Source organism: Haliotis rubra, unplaced genomic scaffold, assembly GCF_003918875.1.
Source record: "Haliotis rubra isolate DU_JTF1 unplaced genomic scaffold, ASM391887v1 Scf480, whole genome shotgun sequence".
In the NCBI taxonomy this organism is placed as follows: Eukaryota; Metazoa; Mollusca; class Gastropoda; order Lepetellida; family Haliotidae; genus Haliotis; species Haliotis rubra.
Genome location: NW_025767169.1, coordinates 428,218 through 454,391, shown reverse-complemented (window position 1 = coordinate 454,391; position 26,174 = coordinate 428,218). Strand labels below are relative to the sequence as shown.

At 40.9% G+C, this 26,174-nt stretch overlaps 1 protein-coding gene across 1 annotated transcript in view; it reads right to left on the bottom strand.

Moving 5' to 3' along the window:
* The window catches only part of LOC124291089 (solute carrier organic anion transporter family member 2A1-like), a 36,660-nt gene extending 11,309 nt beyond the window's left edge, over window positions 1-25,351 (bottom strand). Inside the window, exons 1-6 of the mRNA XM_046727993.1 lie at window positions 24,694-25,351; window positions 9,956-10,794; window positions 5,055-5,141; window positions 4,447-4,635; window positions 3,840-4,004; window positions 1,942-2,140 (exon numbers count right to left, since the gene is read on the bottom strand). Of these exons, the coding sequence (XP_046583949.1) occupies window positions 1,942-2,140; window positions 3,840-4,004; window positions 4,447-4,635; window positions 5,055-5,141; window positions 9,956-10,682 (1,367 nt within the window). The 5' untranslated portion in view covers window positions 10,683-10,794; window positions 24,694-25,351. The remainder of the gene's footprint in view (window positions 1-1,941; window positions 2,141-3,839; window positions 4,005-4,446; window positions 4,636-5,054; window positions 5,142-9,955; window positions 10,795-24,693) is intronic.
* Between the last annotated feature and the right edge of the window lie 823 nt (window positions 25,352-26,174).

Sequence of the window (26,174 nt, the reverse complement as noted above, 5' to 3'; positions counted from 1 at the left end):
AAATCACAGATTTAGCTGACATGAACAAAATAACACAATGAATCATTAGAAACATTATTGGCAGAAGAGGTTTGGGAATCGGAGGAAAACAAACTCTTCGAGGCTAATTTCATGGATTTCCTTTTTGTACGGGTCACTAGTGACAAGGCGATAATTTTGAAAGAGTAATACAAACGTTCATTTGCAATTTTTGGTCTGCGTGTTTTGTAACTGAGGGTCCATGCAAAGGTGCTTGACGTGTGTAGGCTGTTAGCTCACCAGGTTGACGGCAAATATGTCATTAAAGAGGCCGGAGCTGGTCGCGAGTATTCTGCTCCTTCGGGTATACATACATTGACGTGGCTTCAGGTTCACGGCAAATATGTCATTAAAGAGGCCGGAGCTGGTCGCGAGTATTCTGCTCCTTCAGGTATACATACATTGACGTGGCTTTGTCCACTTGCTGCTTCAACAGTTTGCCAGTTTTGTGGAAATTTATGGCTACCATGTTGCCTTTGCACACTCAATATGAGTGAACGTGTGCCACTGAGTCCAATATGTTCTTGTACGGGGTCTGCGTCTGCCTCTGGGGCATGTGTCATCTCCTGTTTGGTTGGTTTACATACCGGGAAACGCTGACTGGGCTACCTAGTTAAAAATATTTGTCTTTGCAACCAGCTAACGGGGTTCAGTTCTAACAGGGTTATGCGCCTTCGGTTCAGGGGAATATGTCCTCCCTGCCTAGCCCCTCTATGGAGAGGCGTACAGCACCAGGCCCATATTACTAGTAATATTGTTGTTGTTGATGTTGTCGGGTTTTTTTGTTGATGATGTTGTCGTTATTGTTGTTGATGTTGTCGTTGTTGTTGCTGATGATGTTGTCGTTGTTGTTGTTGCTGTTGTTATGAATGTACAATGTTGTTATTATGAATGTACAATGTTGTTATTATGAAACACAATGTTGTTGATGTTGTTGTTGCTGTTTATGTTGTTGTTATTAATGTACAATGTTGTTATCAAAACAGAATGATGTTGTTGATGTTGCTGTTCATGTTGTTGTTGTCATTGTGAAAACACAATGATATTGTTCTTGTTGTTGTTGTTTGTTAAACCGATTTCAACATATTAATCGCACAGATTCGTTTTGACTACGTTTTGCATTTTCTTATATTTAATTAAGGCGTTAACACCGAGGACAGGAAGTTATGTTCTATGTTTTGTTTCAAATTATTGAATTCGGTAATTGGATTGGATCTGTTGCATTACAATGTGTGAATAAGTGACATCTTTACAAAGGCACTCTGGATTGTTTAAACTTACAGATGCATTACTTGTCCGTACAGGATTGACACTCAGACATTAATTTCACACAGGTAGAAGCATTGCTTACACATAGATTGAATTTGTGTATTAAATTATACATCAAATGTTAACTTGTCAATGTGTTCAGTCATAATTAACCCACCATCCCCTTCCCCTGGCCCAACTACCCACCACCATTTTACCCCCACACGAACTCGTCAGGAATCTAACATTTGTTCCATGTTCGTGAGAGAAATGAGCGAGTCAGTTGTATTATACATAGCGTATTTTAAGCAACATTCCACCAACATCAGGGGCCTTCGATATGACGAGCGAACGTGTTCGTCACCTGGCGTCTAGCCGAGCAATATAAGTTTAGGAAAGGATGTTATTATTGTTTAGAGACCCGTGAAGATCCGGGGTAGAATTGGTCTTCAGCAACCCATGCTTGACTTAAGAGGCAACTAACGGGATCGGGTGGTCAGGTTCGCTGACTTGGTTGACACATGTCATCGTATCCCAGTTGCGTAAAACGATGCTCATGATGTTGATCACTGGATTGTCTGGTACAGATTCGGTTATTTACAGACCGCCACCATATAGCTGGAATATTGCTGAGTGAGGCGTTAAACAACCAACAGCTATTATTGTTTAGCTCACCTGGCCATCTGAGTGGTATGGTGTCCCACGATGTGGGGTTGGGGGCACCCAAGGAAGAAGCCGCTAGCGCTGAGAATCACGGACACAGAGGCTATCCCCGTGATGAAGATAATGCAGGTGATGGGTCGCAACTTCAGCTTGGAAGTGATGATACCTCCTAACATGGAACCGCCAGCAGCAGCAACTACGTTCAGGGCACCTGTATCATTGAGATGAGGGTTTATCATTTGCAGTTTCCTTTTGACATACAGTGAATAAAATCTCAATTCATAGTGCAATTCCGTTTGTATCATGGGTATGTGAAGCAGTTCCCAGCTAACACACAACGTTGTGGGAAGGTTGTAGATTGGTAACGTCATGACACAACGTTGTGGGAAGGTTGTAGATTGGTAACGTCATGACACAACGTTGTGGGAAGGTTGTAGATTGGTAGCGTCATGACAACGTTGTGGGAAGGTTGTAGATTGGTAACGTCATGACACAATGTTATGAGAAGGTTGTAGATTGGTAACGTCATGACACAACGTTGTGAGAAGGTTGTAGATTGGTAACGTCATGACACAACGTTGTGAGAAGGTTGTAGATTGGTAACGTCATGACACAACGTTAGTATTACGTCATTGTATTGCGTTTTTTCACAACGTTACAGATACATATTTAAGTTGTCAAAACGTTGTGTATCGACTATTACACAACGTCATGTTTCATCGGTTCTGAAACGTTGATGCAACGTAATCTGTCTCCTTCCCGAAAATCGTAAGAACAAGAGTGACTTTGAATTATTCGTATATTCTGCAGAAAGCAAGACCGTAGTGCATTATTTACCTATTATATTACAATTTGTGATTACCATCCCATAAATATACTGAAGTCACAGTAACGTAATTTCCATTCTTCCTGACGTTAATATTACGTGACGTCGCAGCTTTGTGACAACGTAAACGTCCACAGAATAACGTTGTACAGACGAAAGCATAACGTTGTGGCAACGTGAAATTCTTAGCTGGGTGATGATTCCAGCAGCTGCTGTAAAGTCTCTTGGAAAATGTCAAGACAGAGAGTTGCATCAGACATTTCTTTTGTCACGGATGCAACAAACCCCGTTAGTCCGAAAAACTGTTAGTCTGGAATCCCTACGCCGGTTTAAACAGTGTCCTAAACACAACCTGTGTCAGCAAGTGATTCAGTTCCTATACATTTACCTCTTAATGCGGTTGCAAACCTACATACATAACCATGTGATACGCAGATTCATGGATCTCCAAATGACCTTATGCTTATAAGTGAAATATATACAACCTCCGTGAATGTGAAGTGTTGTTGTTGGGTTTTGTTAATTCAGGCATCTAACGTACTACGAATCTAAATATAGCGGCATGCATTGTGTGGCTGCTTCGGCTAAAGCCTGTTAGGTACCACAGGTCAAGCGACAGCCAGGGTAACAACAAGTATTTAACTACTTTTGGGTTGGCGCGACCGGTGATCGAACACCAGGCATTCTGCTCTCAGGCCTAACGCTCGATCCACTAGACCAGGGAGGCAGTCCTCGGTGAATATACCAACAAACCTAGAATGATCTCGGTGAATATACCAACATACCTAGAATGATCTCGGTGAATATACCAACATACCTGGCTAGAATGATCTCGGTGAATATACCAACATACCTAGTGGAATGATCTCGGTGAATATACCAACATACCTAGAATGATCTCGGTGAATATACCAACATACCTAGAATGATCTCGGTGAATATACCAACATACCTGGCTAGAATGATCTCGGTGAATATACCAACATACCTAGAATGATCTCGGTGAATATACCAACATACCTAGAATGATCTCGGTGAATATACCAACATACCTAGAATGATCTCTGTGAATATACCAACATACCTAGTATGATATTTGCCTTCCATGCTGGTATTTGAAACTGGACTTCGATGTATTTAGGCAGGAAAGACAGCATCCCACTGATGGCGAACAAGGTGAAGCAGGTAGCCAGTACCATGCACATGTAGATAGGATTGGTCAGCAGCCGAATCACCGCCTTCATCAACTCTTTTCACATGAAAATAAAGGTTATTTATACATTTTCATTACACGCTACAAGGCTTAGAAACAAAATCAAAATCACAGTATAGATTTGTCATCATTATACCATTTCATAGTTTTACCGTTATGATGCCATCTTGATCTTTCAATGTTTGATGTGTTTAACAATGTTTGAATCACTACGTTCGGTTACAACCCAGAAAGATTGACTGTTTTCAAGGGAGATCACTCGACCTTACGAAAATATTGCATACCATAAATGGAGTGAGTGAGTTTAGTTTTACGCCGCTTTTAGCAATATCGCAGCAATATCACGGCTGGGGACACAAGATATCGGCTTCACACATTGTACCCATGTGGAGAATCGAATCCGGGTCCTCGGCGTGACGGGCGAAAGCTTTAACCACTAGACTACCCCACCGCCCCACCATAAAGGAAAATAACTCACCTTTCATGTCATTTTTTAAGCTAACCCTCCTCTTTTTCTCCACTCTGGAGATGGTTTGGTCACGTGGTTTGATACGCCGGGGGAAGAAGAAGAGGGGGATGCTTGCGAGGATGCCACCTATCCCGAACACGAGGAAGCCCAGCCACCACGCCCCGATCCATCGAGGATCCCGTGGGGTAAGAGTTGTAGCTAGGGGTAGAGAGTTGTGTAACGAGGTATGTTGGTCATAGCACAGTGTTAGCCTTACATATATCTTGGCAAACAAGCAGATAGTGCTGTAAGTACTGCAATGCGTACGGTTACATTATCAAGCCGTCTAAACAGGTTTACATACTCGGACATTTTACCCAAACTGGATTACTTTCTTGTCGAGAGTCTTATAGATCTTTTATATTTCATTCCCATGGATATAACCCCCCGAAAGTTAAACTTTACATTTAATAAATTCTTCTTGCAATGACCTGTTCCGGATAGTCATATGATTCGGTTATTTAGCAACTGGGACACATGTTGATGCTACTTCCATTCAACGAACTATTTGTCAAAATGGCTGTCGCGTGAAGGCGGAATATGCCGAAAATGCCCGAGAGGTGTGATGAAGTACTCACCTTCCAACGTAACAGGCATCTTGCTGAACACGCCACCTAGCGTGAATGCTATGGCTGGTCCAAATATACTCAAACCAGTGATGATCCCTATAACGAAACGTTTGTCAGACAATTTTTTAATAATTATTTTTGGTGTTAATTTCAGACAAATGGGTTTACAAAATCACAAATTCTTGTTAAATTCGTATAACTGCCTTGGGACTCAACACATGCCTACCTAACTAAGTGCTATTCCTGTAGAGAAATCAAATGGGGCTAACCCCAGGGCATTTAGAAATGGTATCTGCAATCACCTGATTCAGGAAATGCTGCATACTACTAGTGAATGCTGGTAGTAGATAATATTTCAACAAGAGTGACGGGTATGGTTGTACGCCGCTGTTTTCCAGTAATATCACGGCGGGGGACACCAGAAATGGGTTTCACACATTGTACCCAAGTGCGGAATCGAACCCGGGTCTTCGGCGTGACGAGCGAACGCTTTAACCACTAGGCTAACCCACCGCCCCTTTCAACAAGAGAGACGTGCTTGTCGTAGGTAATATTTCAACAAGAAAGACGTGTTTGTCGTAGGTAATATTTCAACGCCAAAGACGTGCTTTCGTAGATAATACATCAACAACAAAGGTATTACTATTATGTCCTGGGACGGATGCTGCAAAGCGGCACTCACACCCGACTGTATGTCAGCGTAACCCACCGGCACGGACGGTTGCTGCACCATTACTTAGCGGGACAATTGCTGACAATGCATAAAAATGTGCTTACTCGGTAATACTGAAAACAACAATGTGTTCTCACCCGAAGGTAATAATAACCCCAGTTTAGGGAATGTCACAGTCTGAAACATTCCCGCAGTTTTTTCAGGATGTCCGTTGTGTTTCTATTAAATATGCGGCCATGACATTTGCCACAAAGATAAATGGGTGTATAGAGCAACAGCACGATGGATGTCCCAGTTGTATATCCGTTTAAAGGTCACCAACTTCACACTACCAACAACTTAAACAAGGCTCTGTCACCTAGAGTCTATTCGTTATTCAGTTTTGCACACTGCATCAGCAATGTAGAGCTTGTCCGATGCATATTTCGTGTTCCGTTGGTATTTTTCGTGGTTGTTGTTGTTATTGTTGTTGTTTAGGGTTTTGGGGTTTTGTTTTGGTTTTGGTTTTGTTTTTGAGGTTGTTTTTTTGTTTATTTGATTTTAAGTACGGTTATTTATGTCAGAATTCCAAGTTGGCAGGCTGGCTCGAGGTTTCGTTCACATTCTGCCCAACGTATTATCGTAAAACGGTGACTGCATTTCGTTATCAGAATATAATATCAAATATTTGTTGTTTTCTTGCAATTATATATCTACATGAATTAGTTAGGGTCTGATCATCTACGCTAATGGGTGGGGAACTGGTCAGAAGGAAAAAGAGGACGGTCACTCAAAATATAAAAGAGTCTTGGGAGGGGGAATCATTAAAATTAATACACATATCGGGTAATACAAAACGGATATTTTGTGATAAATTTATAAAGTGGGTCTGCATTTGTCTTTTCAGGATGGATCATCCAAAATATGTCAACCATCAAAACCCCGATGAATAAAACACGCTTAGAACGGAGCCCGAACCAGCCTCTCCCAACTTAGATGAATATATGCTGAATCAAGGCGTCATCGATTGTCTCATTTAACGCTACTTATATATCCAGGCTTATCTCATATAAGATGTGTCATGTGACAATCGATGTCGCCTTGGTCCATCACATATATATCACATTTGAGTGTGTGTGTGTCTGTGTCTGTGTCTGTGCCTGTGTCTGTGTCTCTGTCAGTCTGTCTGAGTCTGTGCCTGCGTGTCTGTGTCTGTGAGTATCTCTGAGTGTCTGTGCTTGTGTCTATGTCACTGTCTGTCTGTCTGTGTCTGTGTCAGTGTCTGTGAGTATCTCTGAGTGTCTGTGCTTGTGTCTATGTCACTGTCTGTCTGTCTGTCTGTGTCTGTGAGTATCTCTGAGTGTCTGTGCTTGTGTCTATGTGTCTGTGTCTGTGAGTCTCTGAGTGTGTGTCTGTCTGTCTGTGTCTGTGTCTGTGTCTGTGAGTATCTCTGAGTGTCTGTGCTTGTGTCTATGTCACTGTCTGTCTGTCTGTCTGTGTCAGTGTCTGTGAGTATCTCTGAGTGTCTGTGCTTGTGTCTATGTCACTGTCTGTCTGTCTGTCTGTCTGTGTCTGTGTCTCTGTGAGTATCTCTGTCTGTGCTTGTGTCTATGTCACTGTCTGTCTGTCTGTCTGTGTCTGTGTCTGTGAGTATCTCTGAGTGTCTGTGCTTGTGTCTATGTCACTGTCTGTCTGTCTGTCTGTGTCTGTGTCAGTGTCTGTGAGTATCTGTGAGTGTCTGTGCTTGTGTCTATGTCACTGTCTGTCTGTCTGTCTGTGTCTGTGTCAGTGTCTGTGAGTATCTCTGAGTGGCTGTGCTTGTGTCTATGTCACTGTCTGTCTGTCTGTGTCAGTGTCTGTGAGTATCTCTGAGTGTCTGTGCTTGTGTCTATGTCACTGTCTGTCTGTCTGTCTGTGTCTGTCTGTGTCTGTGAGTATCTCTGAGTGTCTGTGCTTGTGTCTCACTGTCTGTCTGTCTGTCTGTCTGTGTCAGTGAGTATCTGTGAGTGTCTGTGCTTGTGTCTGTGTGTGTGACTATCTGTGAGTGTCTGTGTCTGTGCTCTATGTCACTGTCTGTCTGTCTGTGTGTGTCTGTGTCTGTGACTATCTCTGAGTGTCTGTGCTTGTGTCTCTGTCTGTCTGTGTCTGTCTGTGTCTGTGACTATCTGTGTGTCTGTGCTTGTGTCTATGTCACTGTCTGTCTGTCTGTGTGTGTCTGTGTGTGTGTCTGTGTCTGTGACTATCTGTGAGTGTCTGTGCTTGTGTCTATGTCTGTCTGTCTGTCTGTCTGTGCTATCTGTGTCTGTGCTCTATGTGTGTCTGTCTGTGTCTCTGGAGTGGCTGTGAGTCTGAGTGTGTGTCTGTGTGTGCGAGTGTCTGTGTGTCCTGTCAAAGTGATACCTGTCTGGTGTGTGCTGGCAGCGCATGCCCTAGTTACAGGGTGTGTAATTGATTGATTGAAACATAAACAAGAACAATCTCTGGCAGGTTTAATATCTTCGATATATTAATACTTAAAATAAATTCAATTCTCAAGATATTTGCTTTAACGTTGTATTAATGGATCGGACAATTTTACGTTCAACCAAACAGAGTATTTGTACACAAAATACACCAGGTGTTTACGTAGCTGATGACACTGCACCGAATGAAGGGGTGAGTTAGTGCAGTGGCAGAGCATGAGTGAAACACAAGGCCTTAATATGGTCAAACACATAACACCATGCACAAAGGGTCAAAACCTTTTACATCACTCTTAAAGAACCACGACGCCAGTAGTTTAATATATGTTCGCATGCCTTAGTTTTATTATCAGAATATATTACGTAGCATCTATGGTTTGGTTTGTAATGCTAATGCCGTAACCCTTACTTACTTTCATCAAAGTAAGATATTATAATGTATGTTGGATTCGCCTTACAAATTGTGTCTCTTCCTTTGACAGTGATGTCATTGTAAAGTACAGTGTTACACAAGGTTAACATTCTGTATATATTGGTAGTAAAAGCGCTATTATATAAGGTACATTTATCAAGATTCACCTGAACAAATTAACGTTTATTCACATTTATGTTTATCGTATCTCATGACTGTTATCCCCAAGCATTGTTAACTCAAAATTACTCATTATCCCTAACAATAGCATTTCTCTTAAGGTTTCGTGTTTCACTTTCGATGTATACTCATGCCAATAATGGTTGTCACCCCCTTCAATTTTTTTTATTGGAGAGGGTGTGGGGTGGTGGGGGTGTGGGGTTGGGGTGGGGAGGGGGTGACAACCATTATAGGCATGAGTATATATTAGGATGTGAGTATATTTTCTGTGTTTTCCATCTCCCGCACGCGGAATCTCTTTTCGATGTGAAGTAATAAAAAAGGGTTTTCTTAACTCAGTTTTCCCCTCTTGAAATGCATGCCCTGGTGTGATAAAAGAAATACTGTTGCCATGCACGCTCATTCAAAACATGCCAGAATCATCTTTCTTCATCTGCATGTATCTGAAACATTGTTTCCAAAGCAAAACAACTCGATCTACATCATAGATTAATTACAAGAAAATTAATATTACTCAGTGAGTGAAAATACTTATTTAGTTTTAAGCATTATTTTCGAGTGTCCGTTCTATTGTTGTTTGAAGCTGCAGATGAGTAACACATAAAAATAACTCGGATGGCCTCACTTGGAAGCATTAAAATTAATCTTCCTGGCAAAAGAGGTATACACCCTTGTCTAATGGTGACCAAAAAGGAAATAGACAAGAAATAGGTATTCGATGTTTGTAGTCTTCCGGGGACTATGCAGCCTAGTATTGTTTTTATGTCATTTATAATGCTTTCGTCAAATCCAGTTTTAATGTGTATGCTTTCTTTCTGTACGGCTTTTGATTTGACATGCAAACAAGGTTTTGATGGTGGTTGTACATTTGATCATGCTTCAGTTTAATCAGCTCCTTACTATCACTTCAGTGAGTGAGTATAGTTTTACGTCGCTCTTAGCAATATTCCAGCAATATCACGGCGGGGGACACCAGAAATGGGTTCCACACATTGCACCCATGTGGGGAATCGAACTAAGGTCTTAAGACTGACGAGCGAAGGCTAGGCACTAGACCTTTGAAACACAATCAGAATAAACTGAACACCGTATATGTGATAGGTGCAACACCTCACGTCACTAAGGCACTGGCATTGCCCAAAAACCCAATTCCTTGGGACGCAAGCCCTTGTGCTGGAAACATATCAATGACAATTATACTTACCTAGGTACAAGGTTGTCTTCGTTTTATCTACGTTATCATCAACATACGTTGCGATGAACGGGTAACGAGGGGATTTCCCAAAACCTTGCAGGATCATTCCTATAGCTATAAGAGCAATGGCCATACTTCTTATAGACTCGGGTGTGTTTGCATTATTGCCTGAAACTGTCCTTTCTTCACAACCGTAACCTACAGAATTGTTACCGTGGCCTTGACCTTGACCTATGCTACACAATCGTCCTCCAAGCACCTGAGAATTGTTGACCCCTGTTGAATTGACAAAGGGGTGAAGGTCATTTTTGGTTGCAAAATACGGAATACTGCAAATAAGACCCGAGACTCCAAACAAAATGGTAGACAGGCCCAAAACCCGAGGTATGTGAGTCCTACGAGCGATGTAGCTCATGGCTATTGTTGTCATCAAGTAACCGATGTCGTTGCAGCTGAGGAGGAAGCCGCTGACTGAACTGCTGAACCCGAACTGTTTTTCTAGCGTTGTGATCTGCGAGTTGATGTAGATGGAGACGGTAGATGTCAGCAAGCCAGACAGACTGTACATCGCCGAGAATACGCTCATGGTTGCACAGCATTTTAGCGCATTGGGTCGGCACCCACCTATCCCACAATACACTTCGTCTTCCGATTTGACCTCCTTATCCGGTTTCTTCGCCATGTCATAATTGTTGTTCCCTAGGAAGGCTCGGCTGTCTTTGGTTTTAGATGACATGTTTGATCGTTTTGCTTCTCTTCACCAAAGATGAGGTACACATCAACGGCTTAGAACAATGTCAATCAACCACCTGTAAACTTCCAATCCGCTCCTCGCTTCGTGTGTGAATCTGGAACAATAGAACATGTAGAGGTACACCTACAGAATACCGGATACCTACCAGCCATATTGTTTAGTATCACGTCACCCTAACCCCAACGCTAACCCTAACCCGAAACCTCACCTTAAACTTTACCCTAACCTAACCCTAACCCTAAACTTTACCCTAACTCTAAGTAAACTCGCGTGTTTTCAAAGATGGCGGAATGTATCCGATATTCAGTAGTCTTCTGTAGTCTATAAAGCTTCACTATTGCATCACTTCAGCAGTGTTACTCTCCCTGAAATATAATACATTGCTCAAGAATGCACGGTCTAGACGATCTTCACAAACTATAAAACATTTATGACCATGTGCCCTTGCAGTCCTAATTTTATTCAGTTGTAAACCTTAAATTTCTGCATGTTAAACATACATACATACATATATATGTACGTACGTACGTACGTTCGTATATGTACGTACGTTCGTATATACATACATACATAACATGAGTGCGTGCGTGCATGCATTCATGCATGCGTACGTACGTACGTACTTACATGCATACATACAAACATACATACATACATACATACATACATACATACATACATACATACATACATACATACATACATACATACATACATACATACATACATACATACATACATACATACATACATACATACATACATACATACATACACGTACATACATACATACATACATACAAATATACATACACAATCGTGATACATAAATGCTGTAAGCTGGAGTTGCGTCCCTTATGTAGAGGGTAGTGGTTTTCATATGCTCGTACTGTTTTTACATACATTTACTCCACTTTTAAACTGCTAATGCAGTACAAAACACGCAGGTCGTTGGTCTGAAAAACAGTTTGATTCACGTATGAACTACCTGGGGTACCTACCTACGTAGGGAGGGTAGTGTTTTTCACTTCATCTTCAAATAAAGTAACTGACATTCATAAATTGTCTCCGTGACAAGGTGTTGGCATGTACGCATGGGAATGAATCTGAACATGCCTGTCAAAAGAAAATACCGTGGGACATGACATTCATTTTCTTCCATCCGTGGCAAAGCTTTAGTTCAATGTTCCTTTGTCTATGGAAGCCATAATCCAACAGCGAGACGTGGTGTTATTTTGCCATTTTGTCATCGGGTGTCAATTATATCGTCCTCTTATCACAACGGCGTGTTATATAGCCCATGGGTCACCCCGTTTTGCGATATTAAGCCATGCTTTCAGTCCTCTCGAAGAAAAACGTGTGGGTCCATGTGAGGTTGTCAGCTAGCTGAATCTCCCTGAACTGTGTTGGCCCAAATGAAATCACTAAACCCATAAAACCAAGCAAATATAATACATTGCTCAAGAATGCACGGTCTAGACTATAAACTATAAACTCACAAACTATAAAAAATTTATGACCATGTACCCTTGCAGCCCTAATTTTATTCAGTTGTAAACCTTAAATTTCTGCATGTTAAACATACATACATGCATGCATGCATGCATACATACATACATACATGACCTAAGCCTGTTCATCCACCTGAACAAGGGGCAAGAACTAGCACAAAAACGTCGTGGTAAACAAATAAAGAAGTTGTTATCCATAAGATTAGTCTTATATTAAGCCTGTTCTGGTGACATCAAAGAAGTTGTATTTTTCTCAAATGAGTGAAAGATGTCAGTCCGAAAAGAAATTAACCCTCTTGGTGGCAAGAAGGAAACTATACACAGGTGTATATTAGCAAATCAATAGTCAAATATCAACACAAAGGACATATATCCTAAATCATCTTCACATAGGATCTCAATGTATATTCACCCATGCATGAAAAATGAATATCATCATTTGTGAAAGACACCACTTACGCCTTCACACACACGTACACACACAGATTGTATGTTGGCCAGCGAACTTTGTCAACCCAATATCAAACAAACCATTAGATATTACTCGTATTATCATGTGGATAAACTGTGTCATCGTTATGTCAAGAAAACCATGACATATTTCTCTTGTGGATTAACGAGGTCAACCTAATGTCAAATAAACCATAACTTATATTCTCACGTGGATTATTTCATTCTAATATATATATATAAATGATGTAGGTACTTTCAGCTGAACTCACAAATCAGTTGTGCAATCACAAGTACTATCAAGTACAAGAAGAGCTTTGTGATGTGATACTACATGTATTTCTGAAACATTGTGTTTGTGTCTGCCAAGAATACCTTTCTGATGATATCATTGTAGAACCACGTGCCCGTCCAAACCAAAGAAACACTCAAGATCTGATATCATTGTAGGACCACGTGGCTGTCCAAGCCAAGGAAACACTTATGATCTGATATCATTGTAGGACCAGGTGGCTGTCCAAGCCAAGGAAACACTTATGATCTGATATCATTGGCTGTCCAATATCATTGGCCCAAGCCAAGGAAACCCTTATGATCTGATATCATTGTAGAATCATGTGATTGTCCAAACCAAGGAAACACTTATGATGATATCATTGTGAATCATGTGATTGTCCAAACCAAGGAAACACGTATGATCTGATATCATTGTAGGACCACGTGGCTGTCCAAGCCAAGGAAACACTTATGATCTGATATCATTGTAGAATCATGTAATTGTCCAAACCAAGGAAACGCTTATGATCCGATATCATTGCAGAATCATGTGTCTGTCCAAACCAAGGAAACACTTATGATCTGATATCATTGTAGGACCACGTGGCTGTCCAAGCATACATACATGCATACATGCATGCATACATGCATGCATACATATATACATACATACATACATACATACATACATACATACATACATACATACATACATACATACATACCTAACACGCCACACTGAGCACTTTCCAGCTATTTCACGGCCGTACTGGATTTAAAGGTTGGCTGGCACCTACATGATTATACGACTAAATATTTATGTAATCTATACAAATATAAGGAAGCATGAGTGACCATATTTAATACTTTTCAATCCAGTATATCACAATCGTGATGGAAGTATTGCGGGATATCAACCCATCAAATGCTGAAAGCTGGAGTTGCGTCCCTTGTGTGGCAGAAACCTATGATCGAGGTTCAAGTGAGTGAGTGAGTATAGTTTTACGCCGCTTGTAGCAATATTCCAGCAATATCACGGTGGGGGACACCACAAATGGGCTTCACGTAATGTACCCATGTGGGGAATCGAACCCGGGTATTCGGCGTGACGAGCGAAAGCTTTAACCACAAGGCTACCCCACCACCCCTGATCGAGGTTCCAAGCCTTGATGATGTTTCCAGGTCAACACCATACCCGTGCTTGTGAGTTGCACCAAATTGATCAACATCTATTGACTCTGGGCATTCCTCACACATGGAACTGACACCATCGACACCACTTCACCTGGTGAGGAGGTTCGTGTGATTCTTTAAAACCATACACAAAAGGTTGAGTTAACAAATTGTTGTATCGGGTGGTCTTACCTCGTGACCTCGTGGATATGTGTCACGGACGTCTTAGTGCGGTCGTCCTCATTTCATGCATCTCGATTCAATGAATACACGTGTACACAACCCGAACGACATTCAATGGAGGCGTGTCATCTTTTTAGAAAAACAGGCTGTGAGCAGAGGTCGAATATCAATGAAGAGGAGGACATCTCATATCGTGTTCACTGCTCTCTCGCGATAAGACATTACCAACTGTCGGCCACGATGTTGTGGCATGTATCATATGGATATAATTATATCGTTGAACCAGATGTTACAATAATTCATGGGCGAACCATTTATAGGGCTATGGGGTTGAGAAACGGGGGGTCATTTTGGGGGTGTTTTTCATGCATAAAAGACAACTAAGATATTTTCAATTTCAATTTTCACCTGTGAAAACGATGTTTAAAATATTCTCTCTATGCATTATACTGTTTAGATGATGGAGGTGTACTTTAAAAAATCGAAGGATTTCAGCGAAAACTAATTGATTGTTTTAAGTCTCATGTTTAATGGAACCGTCACGACTTCGTCGCGTGACAGGTCGTGACAATACTCCATATATATATAAATCTATACTACTCAAAAACTTGTATTGACAGTTGATATGTGCTCACAGATAAACCAGTATAATAGACACAGGGTTGTTACACAACGTTATAAAATGACGTAATACTAACGTTGTGACAACGTTGTATCGTGACGTTACCAATCTACAACCTTCCTATAACGTTGTGTGTTAGCTGGGTTACCATTGAAGGCTGTGGTGAAATAACGTTATAAAATGACGTAATACTAACGTTGTGACAACGATGTATCATGACGTTACCAATCTACAACCTTCCCATAACGTTGTAAAAACGTTGTGTTTTAGCTGGGTTACCATTGAAGGCTGCGGTGAAATAACGTTATAAAATGACGTAGTACTAACGTTGTGACAACGTTGTATCATGACGTTACCAATCTACAACCTTCCCATAACGTTGTGAAAACGTTGTGTGTTAGCTGGGAACTGCTTCATATACCCATGATACAAACGGAATTGCACTATGAATTGAGATTTTATTCACTGTATGTCAAAAGGAAACTGCAAATTATAAACCCTCATCTCAATGATACAGGTGCCCTGAACGTAGTTGCTGCTGCTGGTGGATCCATGTTAGGAGGTATCATCACTTCCAAGCTGAAGTTGCGACCCATCACCTGCATTATCTTCATCACGGGGATAGCCTTTGTGTCCGTGATTCTCAGTGCTAGCGGCTTCTTCCTTGGGTGCCCCCAACCCCACATCGTGGGACACCACACAACTGAGATGGCCAGGTGAGCTAAACAATAATAGTTGTTGGTTGTTTAACGCCTCACTTAGCAATATTCCAGCTATATGGTGGCGGTCTGTAAATAACCGAATCTGTACCAGACAATCCAGTGATCAACACCATGAGCATCGTTCTTCGCAACTGGGATTCGATGACCTATGTTAACAAAGTCAGAGAGCCTGACCACCCGATCCCGTTAGTCGCCTTTTACGACAAGCATGGGTAACTAAAGACCAATTCTAACCGGGGTCTTCGCGGGTTCCATAGTTTGGCCTTTCAGCATCGTGACATAACGTTCAATGATGCAACATCTGCACTAAAGGGAGCGGTAATAACCGAGTGGTTTAACGGTGTGCCCGACATATTGAAGAAAAAGCTACTAGTCTTCACATCGAAGCAAAAGCTAATACTATAGTGGTGTAAAATCACACTAACTCACCCATTACAATAACTGTAAGTGCATCAGACAAGAACACGACTTGCTGTCTGGTTTCCGTCACCTTCCTAATCAATATGTGTCCGGGGTACATAAAAAAAGTAAAACCGTTAAGTTTCGAAGAAAACCCCAAAAAGGCTGTTGTAAATATGTGAGTTAGGGGCATTGATGCTTGAGCAGTGTTCTAGTTGTACCTCGGTGTGTCAGAGACCGGAGTAAACCCTGGCATGATGTATGTCCCAGACGTGTTCCATTTGCATGACAGCTCAGGCAAAACTAGACAAGTATTAAGTGCGGACCAGAATTCAAAGGCAACAACTGCTCTCGGCGATCTGCGTCGCCTTGGCTTCTCGTGCCCCTTGTTATAAGGTTGGTTTCCTTGTTGTTTAACGCAATATTCCAGCTATATGGCGCTGGTCTGTAAAATACTCGAGTTTCGACCAGACGATCCAGTGATCAACAGCATGAGCATCGATCTACACAAATGGGATACGATGACATGTGTCAACCAGGTCAGTTAGCCTGACCACCCGATCCCGTTAGTCGCCTTTTACGACAAGCACGGGTTACAGAAGGTCAATTCTAACCCGGTTCTTCACGGGTACCCTTGTTATAAGTAAATCATAGATAATATATAAATATGTGTTGTGATCCATGTAAACACAAGTACTGATAATCTGTACGTGTTGGATGAGACGGCTTTAATGATGCTTTGAGCAGCATGTCACTTCATTCGTAACTGGGGCGGTGGTGTAGCCTAGTGGTTAAAGTGTTGGCTCGTCACGCCGAAGACCTGGGTTCGAATCCCCACATGGGTACAATGTGTGAAAGCCCATTTCTGGTGTCCCCCGCCGTGATGTTGCTGGAATATTGCTAAAAGCGGCGTAAAACCAAACTCAGTCTGTCAGTTATTCGTAACTATGAACGCAATTGCCTCTACTTTGTTGAAACCGAAGCCATTTGAGGCATGCTGAAAGACATGAATCCTAATCAGGACGAATCATCTATTCAAACCCTCTATCAGTGAACCCAGGGTAGGGGACGCATATATACGTCAGATGTTTTCACTGGAAACAAACACATTCTTTCTTATATAAACTGTGTTAATAGTGGTTGTGACCGGTAGGGCGGGACATGTTTATCCTTTCTGCGATCACCTGGTGTTATCATTGCCATAAATGACACATTCGTATATTTTGCGACGCTATTTCCTTACGAAATCTGTCAAGTAATCCAGACTGGTTATTCTCTGGCATTGGCGTTACATAAAGAACCGAGATCAAAGTGTTTCTTGTTCGACCTGTTGATATGTTGGGCAGGAACGAACGAAACAGGTTACATTCTTCTCATTCTTCAGTAATGTTTTCAAATGTTCAAAATACCTACCCCTCTCTCCTCCTTGTGAAAAATGTGCCCGATCAACATATACTGGACAAAATAAGTTAGGGATATTGGTATTTTTATGATTGATATTTTATCAGAGTGTCAATGAATAAATAGATCATTATTCATAATTTCAAAATTTACATATATCCCTAACTATTTTTGTCCAGTATGGATCATTTTGTTCTTTGTTGTGGTGTAGATGTTTTTGTTGTTTTTGTTGATGAAAATTATGATGATGATGATTCCAGCTATATGAAGGCTGATATAATAATCGAATCAAGACCAGACAGTCAAGTGATTGATATCACAAACATCGATCTACGAAACTGGTATACGATGACGTACATGTACATCAACTACGTCAGCGAGCCGATCCAGTTAATCGGCTCTCACGACAAGCAGTTTCTCCAGTGTATCAGTACTAACCCGGAATATTCTCGAGATATTTATCTATTTACCAGCTTGATAAACATCATGCTGAAACTGAGCCCTGGAACTATCGAATACTGTTTAGCGGGATGATTCACAAAGACCATGGATGGGTCATAAAAGGCTGTTGTTACATCATGGTGCCTACGCGTGAATCGCAGACTGTTTGTACGGTTACAGTCACCTCAATGGTTATTGATTCCGTGCCTTAAGATGCAATTGAACTGTCTGTACTTGAGACACTTTATTCGATATAAATCAAGCTATCGTACTCACACACATTCATGTCCTCGCATGATTTTGCATGTTCTAAAATGGAAATATTTTAACTCAATATCTGCCAAAGACTATGGGCTGATTTTGTTGCGTTTTTGGTTTGTTTGGGGATTTTTTGGTTGGTAAGTCCACATTATGACGATGGGTAAGTGAGTGAGTTGGGTTTTACGTCGCCCTTAGCAATATTCCAGCGCAGGTTGGTTCCCGGAGTCTGTCAAAGCGTTAGCGCAGCAGACCCCGGGAACCAGGCTGCATTCCAGCAAATTACGGCTGCACACCAGCAATGGCCATGGGCTGCACACATTGTACCCATGTAGCAAATGTAACCCGGACCTATCGATTCGACGAAAAGAACGCTTTAACCACTGGGCTACACCCCCACCCACCCACAAACACACACACCCACACCCCCTTCGTCGATAGGATAATAATATTAAAAGACCCATCCGTTTTAATCTTAGTAGTAATTATAATGAAGCGTAGTGTGGTGAGAAGGATGGTGGCACGATTCATGACCAGGTCAAACCTAACATCGATACTTGGTTCCATAAGTGGTCCAACCCTTTAATTGAAAATCAGGAATGAACCCCCAAAATGACGCACAGCAAAAAATATCTTTGTATTATTGAAATTTAGACGAAATTCCTCCAGAACTACCTCATTAGTATGTGTGTTTCTGTTTGTTTTGTTTTCAAGATATTTTTTGTTTTGTTGTTGTTTTAAATGTGTTTTTTTCTTTTGTAATTTAGTTTAAGCTCTGGGTGGGACAGTAAAGAGAAATTATAGACGCCGATGGGATCGGGTGAATCGGTTTCATCAACTCTGTGTGAGAGACGGTTGTCAGGGAACTAGCCACCCTGACTGTTAACGAATCACTTTCGTTAAATTTTTTACCTTTGCGCTTAAAACAGTTTGTCGCTCGTTTAAACGGACTGTTTAGTACAATAGGACTAGGATGTAAAGCAACAGAGATAAGCCACACATGTTATGTTTGGGATTACACTTTCTGGGTAAATTAAATTACTAGTACGTTTGTCGAGTTGAGTCATCCGGGGTTCGATGGTTGACTTTGCTGTAGGCACGGATTAGGTCCCGGTTGGGACTCAACCAAACAAAAGTACTAGAATCTGTACATTCCTGAGAACGAATAATCCCAAACATAATTTGTGTTCCTTTAGACCACTTTCTAAATGTCATTGTGTATTCATAACTAAGATAAGAATATCATTCAGCTAGGTCACAGTGCCTATCCAATAATAGAACGGCATTATCTAAAGACGGCTACAGAAAGGCTGTCAACACTCCCTGTGACTTATTTACATCCCAAATAGAGTGTTCGTGTCTGAAGATTTGACATTTAATATAATTATATTGCGTCTGAATGAAACATATAGTTTATAAAGTAAATGATAGACACCAATCCTACAGGAGGAGTAATTCATTCATATCACCCGACTTCCGACCCGTACACCATCATGTCAGACTGCGATGACATGAACGCCCGTCTCACCCTTCGTGAGTGTGAGTGAGTGAGTTTGGCTTTAGTCACCCGACGCTCTTCTCCAAAACTAGGTGAACATTTTCTGAATGTAAACCCCTACTGCCATCTTCTAATGTACTGAAACACCTAAGCTACGCAAATTAAATAATAGTTTATATACTGAACTAACCTATTGTTAAAAGCAATCGTGAATATTTAAGCTGACGTTTGATAATTCTATCCCAAAGAATATTCCTGATCCCTAACTGCTTCAAAACACACACACACACACACACACACACACACACACACACACACACACACACACACACACACACACACACACACACACACACACACACACACACACACACACACACACACACATACACCTAAGCCTGTTCATCCCACCACAACAAGGGGCACCTAACTAGCCTGTTCATCCACCTGAACAAGGGGCAAGAACTAGCACAGGAACGTCAAAAAAGTTGTATTTTTCTCAAATGAGTGAAAGATGTCAGTCCGAAAACATTGTGTTTGTGTCCGCCAAGAATACCTTTCTGATGATATCATTGTAGAACCACGTGCCCGTCCAAACCAAAGAAACACTTAAGATCTGATATCATTGTAGGACCACGTGGTTGTCCAAGCCAAGGAAACACTTATGATCTGATATCATTGTAGGACCACGTGGCTGTCCAAGCCAAGGAAACACTTATGATCTGATATCATTGTAGAATCATGTGATTGTCCAAACCAAGGAAACGCTTATGATCTGATATCATTGGAGAATCATGTGATTGTCCAAGCCAAGGAAACACTTATGATTTGATATCATTGTAGAATCATGTGATTGTCCAAACCAAGGAAACACTTATAATCTGATATCATTGTAGAATCATGTGATTGTCCAAACCAAGGAAACACTTATGATCTGATATCATTGGAGAATCATGTGATTGTCCAAACCAAGGAAACACTTATGATCTGATACCATTGTAGAACCACATGGCTGTCCAAGCCAAGGAAACACTTATGATCTGACATCATTGTAGAATCATGTGATTGTCCAAACCAAGGAAACAGTTATGATCTGACATCATTGTAGAATCATGTGATTGACCAAGCCAAAGGAAACACGTATGATCTGATATCATTGTAGAATTATGTGATTGACCAAGGTACAGTAAATAGACTGAAGGTACAGTAAACAGACTGCTCGACACAGCGGCTGTGTAAAGCTAACCTATCCACACAACCCGTCGCGTTTCATTCACCACTGTTTGCACAGCACACGTCAACATTACCTTGGTCATTGTACTGGGATCAGTCAGTTCGTAGAACATGCACACTCAAGTACTATAGTAGGATAAACACCAATGCTTAATCGATCTCCTGTAGATCTTCAAGACCTTTTATATTCGACTGTAATTTATTGACGATGCAGATTAAATGTATGTGTATGCTCGACGTGGCAGAGTGACTTTGGTTCCACGCCACTGGGGACAGGTTTTCAGTTATATACCGGGGAGGGGATGTTTGTGGTTTTGTGTGTGTGTCAGGGGCAAGGAAAGGTTAGTTTAATCAATGGATAATGTTAAGAACAGATTATCTTTAATACCGCCTAGCTAATTTTAAAGCACCTGATACCACGGGACCATCTGTGAGTGAGTGAGTTTTACCCCGCCTTAAGCAATATTCCAGCAATATTACGGCGGGGGACACCAGAAATGGGCTTCACACATTGTACCCATGTGGGGAATCGAACCCGGGCCTTCAGCGTGACTAGAGAACGCTATGACCCTATTAAGGTAAGTGGTACAAATCTAACTATTTTCGCTCAAGTTATATTTAATAGACGACTTCTATGATCTAAACATACATTTTAAAGGATATATTTTAGTATGTGTGGCTTCAATCATATTGCGGATGCGGTTGAGATCGTTACGTAATAACATTTCCCATATCTATGGTATCTAAAGAGCGTGAGTGAGTATGGTTTTACGCCACTCTTAGCAATATTCCAGCATTATCATTATCAGAAGTGGGCCTCACACAATATTCCCATATGGGGATTCGAACCCGGGTCGTCAGCATGACAAGCGGACGCTTTAACCATTAGCCTACCCAACCGACCCGGTAGCTTGACATGTGTAGTTTATGGTCTTCACGCTTGAGTAGACAGGGATGCTGACTTGTATATCGTTTCCAGGTAATGTTATAGTTATTATACGGCTTTGTTACAGTCTTAATGTCTTCAGATGTGACGTCCCCTTCATGCATAAACATGAGGTGTTAAACTGATGAACCCTATAAAATGTATTGTAGCCAGGCCAAAATATTTTATTGGCATTATTCCAAACTATACACCTATGATATACGACCACTTGACACACTGAATCGTACAATATACTTCGTCATCCACTATCAGGCCTTGGAATCCGTTTGTCATCATGTGAGTGAGTGAGTGAGTTTGGTTTTACTCCGCTCTTAGCAACAGTCCATGTGTTGTGGTGAGCAGTATCAAATAATTAAATGGAGAATAGACCGTGCGGGTATTTATATACATCTCTTCAAAAGTTTAGACTCACTTAAAACACTTACTATATGTTATGTATATATATATGGTTACATTGAAGATTGATTTTTCCACTAACTTGGGGGAACCAACTGCAAACTTTATGCAGATGAATTGCTCGAGGGTCATGCATCAATTTGCTGAAAAGCATGTGCAAATATCGTGCATGTGAACAGCTGCGTTTTGGTGTAAAGCTTTGTTAAGAATTCGCTAATTTTCACTGATTTTTATAATTTACTGAACTCATGACAATCATCTTTTCAACGTTACGAATTTGTTTTACAATACACCAGTTCATGTGTAAACAGTACCTTTACAGTATGGAATATTTTGCAAAATATAGTTTAGAACACTTGCCTGAAGTAAGTGGCTACATTTACACTAGTGATTCTAAACTTTTGATGAGAAGTATATTAAATTTTTTTAAAATGTTTTTATTCATTTCAGATAGGTATCCATGTTAGGGCTGGTTACATTTTGGCAACAAAGAGTTACAAATTTTCAAAGTAAGAAAATATAGTTACTAGTATACAAAGTCAGGGAGTGCACGACTCCAGCAGCAAACTTCATGGGTTACAGGCATGCTCGAGCTAGTTATACATCAGCAACAAAGATTTACTAATTTCGAAATGTGGAAACATAGGTACATAAAGTCAGGGAGTGAACCACTCAAGCAACAGACTCCATTGGTTACAGGCATGTTCTAGCTAGTTATACATCAGCAACAAAGATTTACTAATTTCGAAGTGTGGAAACATAAGTACACAGAATCAGGGAGTGCATCACTCCCTGCAACAGACTCTCTGGGTTACAGGCATGTAAGAGCTGGTCATACATCAGCAACAAAGAGTTCAAATTTTCAAAGTGTGATAATATAGTATACAAAATCAGAGATTACACTACTTCAGTTGCAAACTCCATAGGTAAGGCACTTGGAGCTGGTTATACATTGGCACCAACAAGTTACAAATTTTCAGAGTGTGAAAGTATAGGTACAACAGTCGGGGAGTACATGACTCCAGAGACAAGCTCATGGGTTACCTGCATGTTGAGTAATTAATATTATTATCATTCTTCTTCTTATCATTATTATTATTATTATGTTTTATTACATTATTATTATTATTATTATTATTATTATTATAGGATATTTATATGATGTTAAAACCTGGTTATCGTCGACAACAGAGTTACTAATTTCAAAGTTTGCAAGGATGGGTATAGAAAGACAAAGTGCAAACCTCCAGCAGCAAACTCATGGGTCGTAGGCATGTTGGAGCTGATTATTTATTGGCCCAGAGACTTGCAGATTTTCGAAGTTCGAAATAAAGTTATTAGGATGAGAAGTATATTTACATTGATATCTTGTGGTGAACATATCAAAAACCCTACCAATGTCCACAACGCCAGTAGTGTGATACTCACATGTTAAGGAGCGGTTGGGTAGCATAGAGCTTAAAGCGTTAGCTCGTCACGCCGAAGACCCGGGTTTGATTCCCCACATGAGTACAATGTGTGAAGCCCATTTCTAGTGTCCCCCGCCGTGATGTTGCTGGAATATTGCTAAAAGAGGAGTAACAACTCACTCACTCACAAACGGGTTCCAAGACCTGGCGGTGGTATATTGTACGATTCAGTGTGTCAAGTGCTCGTACATTATATACGTATTGACGCCAGTGTGTATTTCCCACACAAGACATCGAAGACGCTTACCGATATGTACCAAACAGAGACAATAGACAAAGAGGTTGCATCGATAACTGTTCCGCAAACGTCAACTAATCGGCGACACAATTGTCATTCAGGCTCAAACGGATATATAGTAACAAATTGATAATTGATAATTAATTATCTTATCTGAGTGAGTGAGTGAATGAGTTTAGTTTTACGCCGCTTTTAGTAATATTCCAGCAATATCACGGCCGGGGACACCTCAAATGGGCTTCACACATTGTACCCATGTGGGGAATCGAACCCGAGTCTTCGGCGTGACGAGCGAACACTTTCACCACTAGCCTACCCAAACGTCCCGGTGTCAGCAAAACGACCACGAATGTGTCATTTGGTCGAATAAATATCTGCTATGAGTAACTTGTAGACAAATAGCGCACGTATGTAGATCACTCGCGAATGTGCACTGTTGACAGAACTGCAATAAACTACAGCGCCTTGCTGCTCCTGCGGCGGTGCTAGACAGTTTAACAGTGCAGGAAATATATCGTACCCGAGAATTGTGTGTTTCTTAATACCGATCTAAAGAGAATCCTTTTTACCTGTGTTTAACAGTGCTAAACGTCTCTCCTATGTTGAAGCAACTCACGGCTTGGGCGTTCAATACATTGATTACACGGCACATACTAAATGGTAGAAATGGATGCAAAATATATATTCTACCAGGGTAGAATTAATGACGCTCACTTAACACAGACGCGTAAAAATCAACATCATAAAATGTGTGCAAAATATCTATATATATCCTACCTTATTAGAAACTGCACACGAGGTCGCTTGGTATGAGGGCGACGTGATCAGGCCGTCCCTCTCGTCGTCCTGGCTTTACCGTTAGAAGTGGTCTGTTGACGGGGGAGAAATTAACATCTACTGAGTATACGAGCACCGGGTGGATGAACTCGACCATCAGTCCAGACACGTGACCACCTGAGCACACGGGTTCCGCCGACTGGGGGTAGCTGTAACGACAGCCATTGAGCTGGCGATATATAATCCGTTCAAGCGTTGTGAGAAGGAAAGCGGACTGGTGACATATAGAGTTATCTAACACAAGTCGCGGTGTTTGATTTGACATACATTATCGTAGTTCCCCTCCGCTCTTCTGTCTGTGAACGTACATGCATGAGAGCAACGCATGGATCCCGTATGTCGCGTCACGATAACATACCTGTGTGTGTAACACCAATACTAGAACACACGTGAACAAATAAAAACGAAATTGTTGAATCAATACTTGTTGGATTTGTTTTGCGATTAGACATAGCTGTGTAATTTACGTTTGTGTTGATTGAAACGTTGTAGAAACACAACGACATGTTTTTGAGGTTCTGGATCATTGTAATGATTTCGTAAGCATGACCTATTTTCACCTCCTCTCAAGCCGCGTTGTATAAGTTAGCCGAGGAATGTTTACAGAAAGCGAGTGACAGATTCCACATGCTCGAAGAAACTTTCAACCGCGCATGCGCATACTACATCAAGACAGCGCACCCTGGGTAAAAATCAATTGAAGAGTAAATATTTGGTAAATAAATACAGATTCTCTTTTGTACAGATAATACGTTTCATCGACCCATAGAATACACGTTGTAAGTCTCACTTATAGTTTTGTCAATATACTGTGGCATTAGCTATAGCCCTGTACCATACCTATTTTCAAGTGTAGACAATCTATTACTCATTGTACAGAGGACACCGCGGAATGAGTTTTGTAGATGCCATTACAGAAGATATTTGCAAAAAACATACTCGCTGACCCATGCACTTTCCCATTGTACAATACATCTTTACTCCGTTCAATAAGTAATTGTGGACGCGCACAATCTAGACCAGTGCCGATAAATCGATGACGTCATTGTCAGAAGTTTAGAATTATGATGTAATACCTTCCGTGAAAGAAAACATTAACATATATGTTGATCAAAAGATTACCAACTGTCATGAATAGTACCCATTTAATCCAAATTTTGAAAAAAATGTTAAAACAGACTAAAGGACAAGTTACCTGTTTTGGTGGGTTTTTTTTATTTTAACGTTTTTATTTCCCATTACATGTTTCCATGACATTATAATTATGAGTAGATGTTCACATATACAAGACATACAGAAATAGGTAGTATCTACAGGTTTGGCATAGGGCCTTAGTCGGTGTTGCATTGACCATTCTTTCTTTGCAGATATTACATATAGATAAGTAGGCATAACTGCATAATATATAGGTAGGGTTTTGG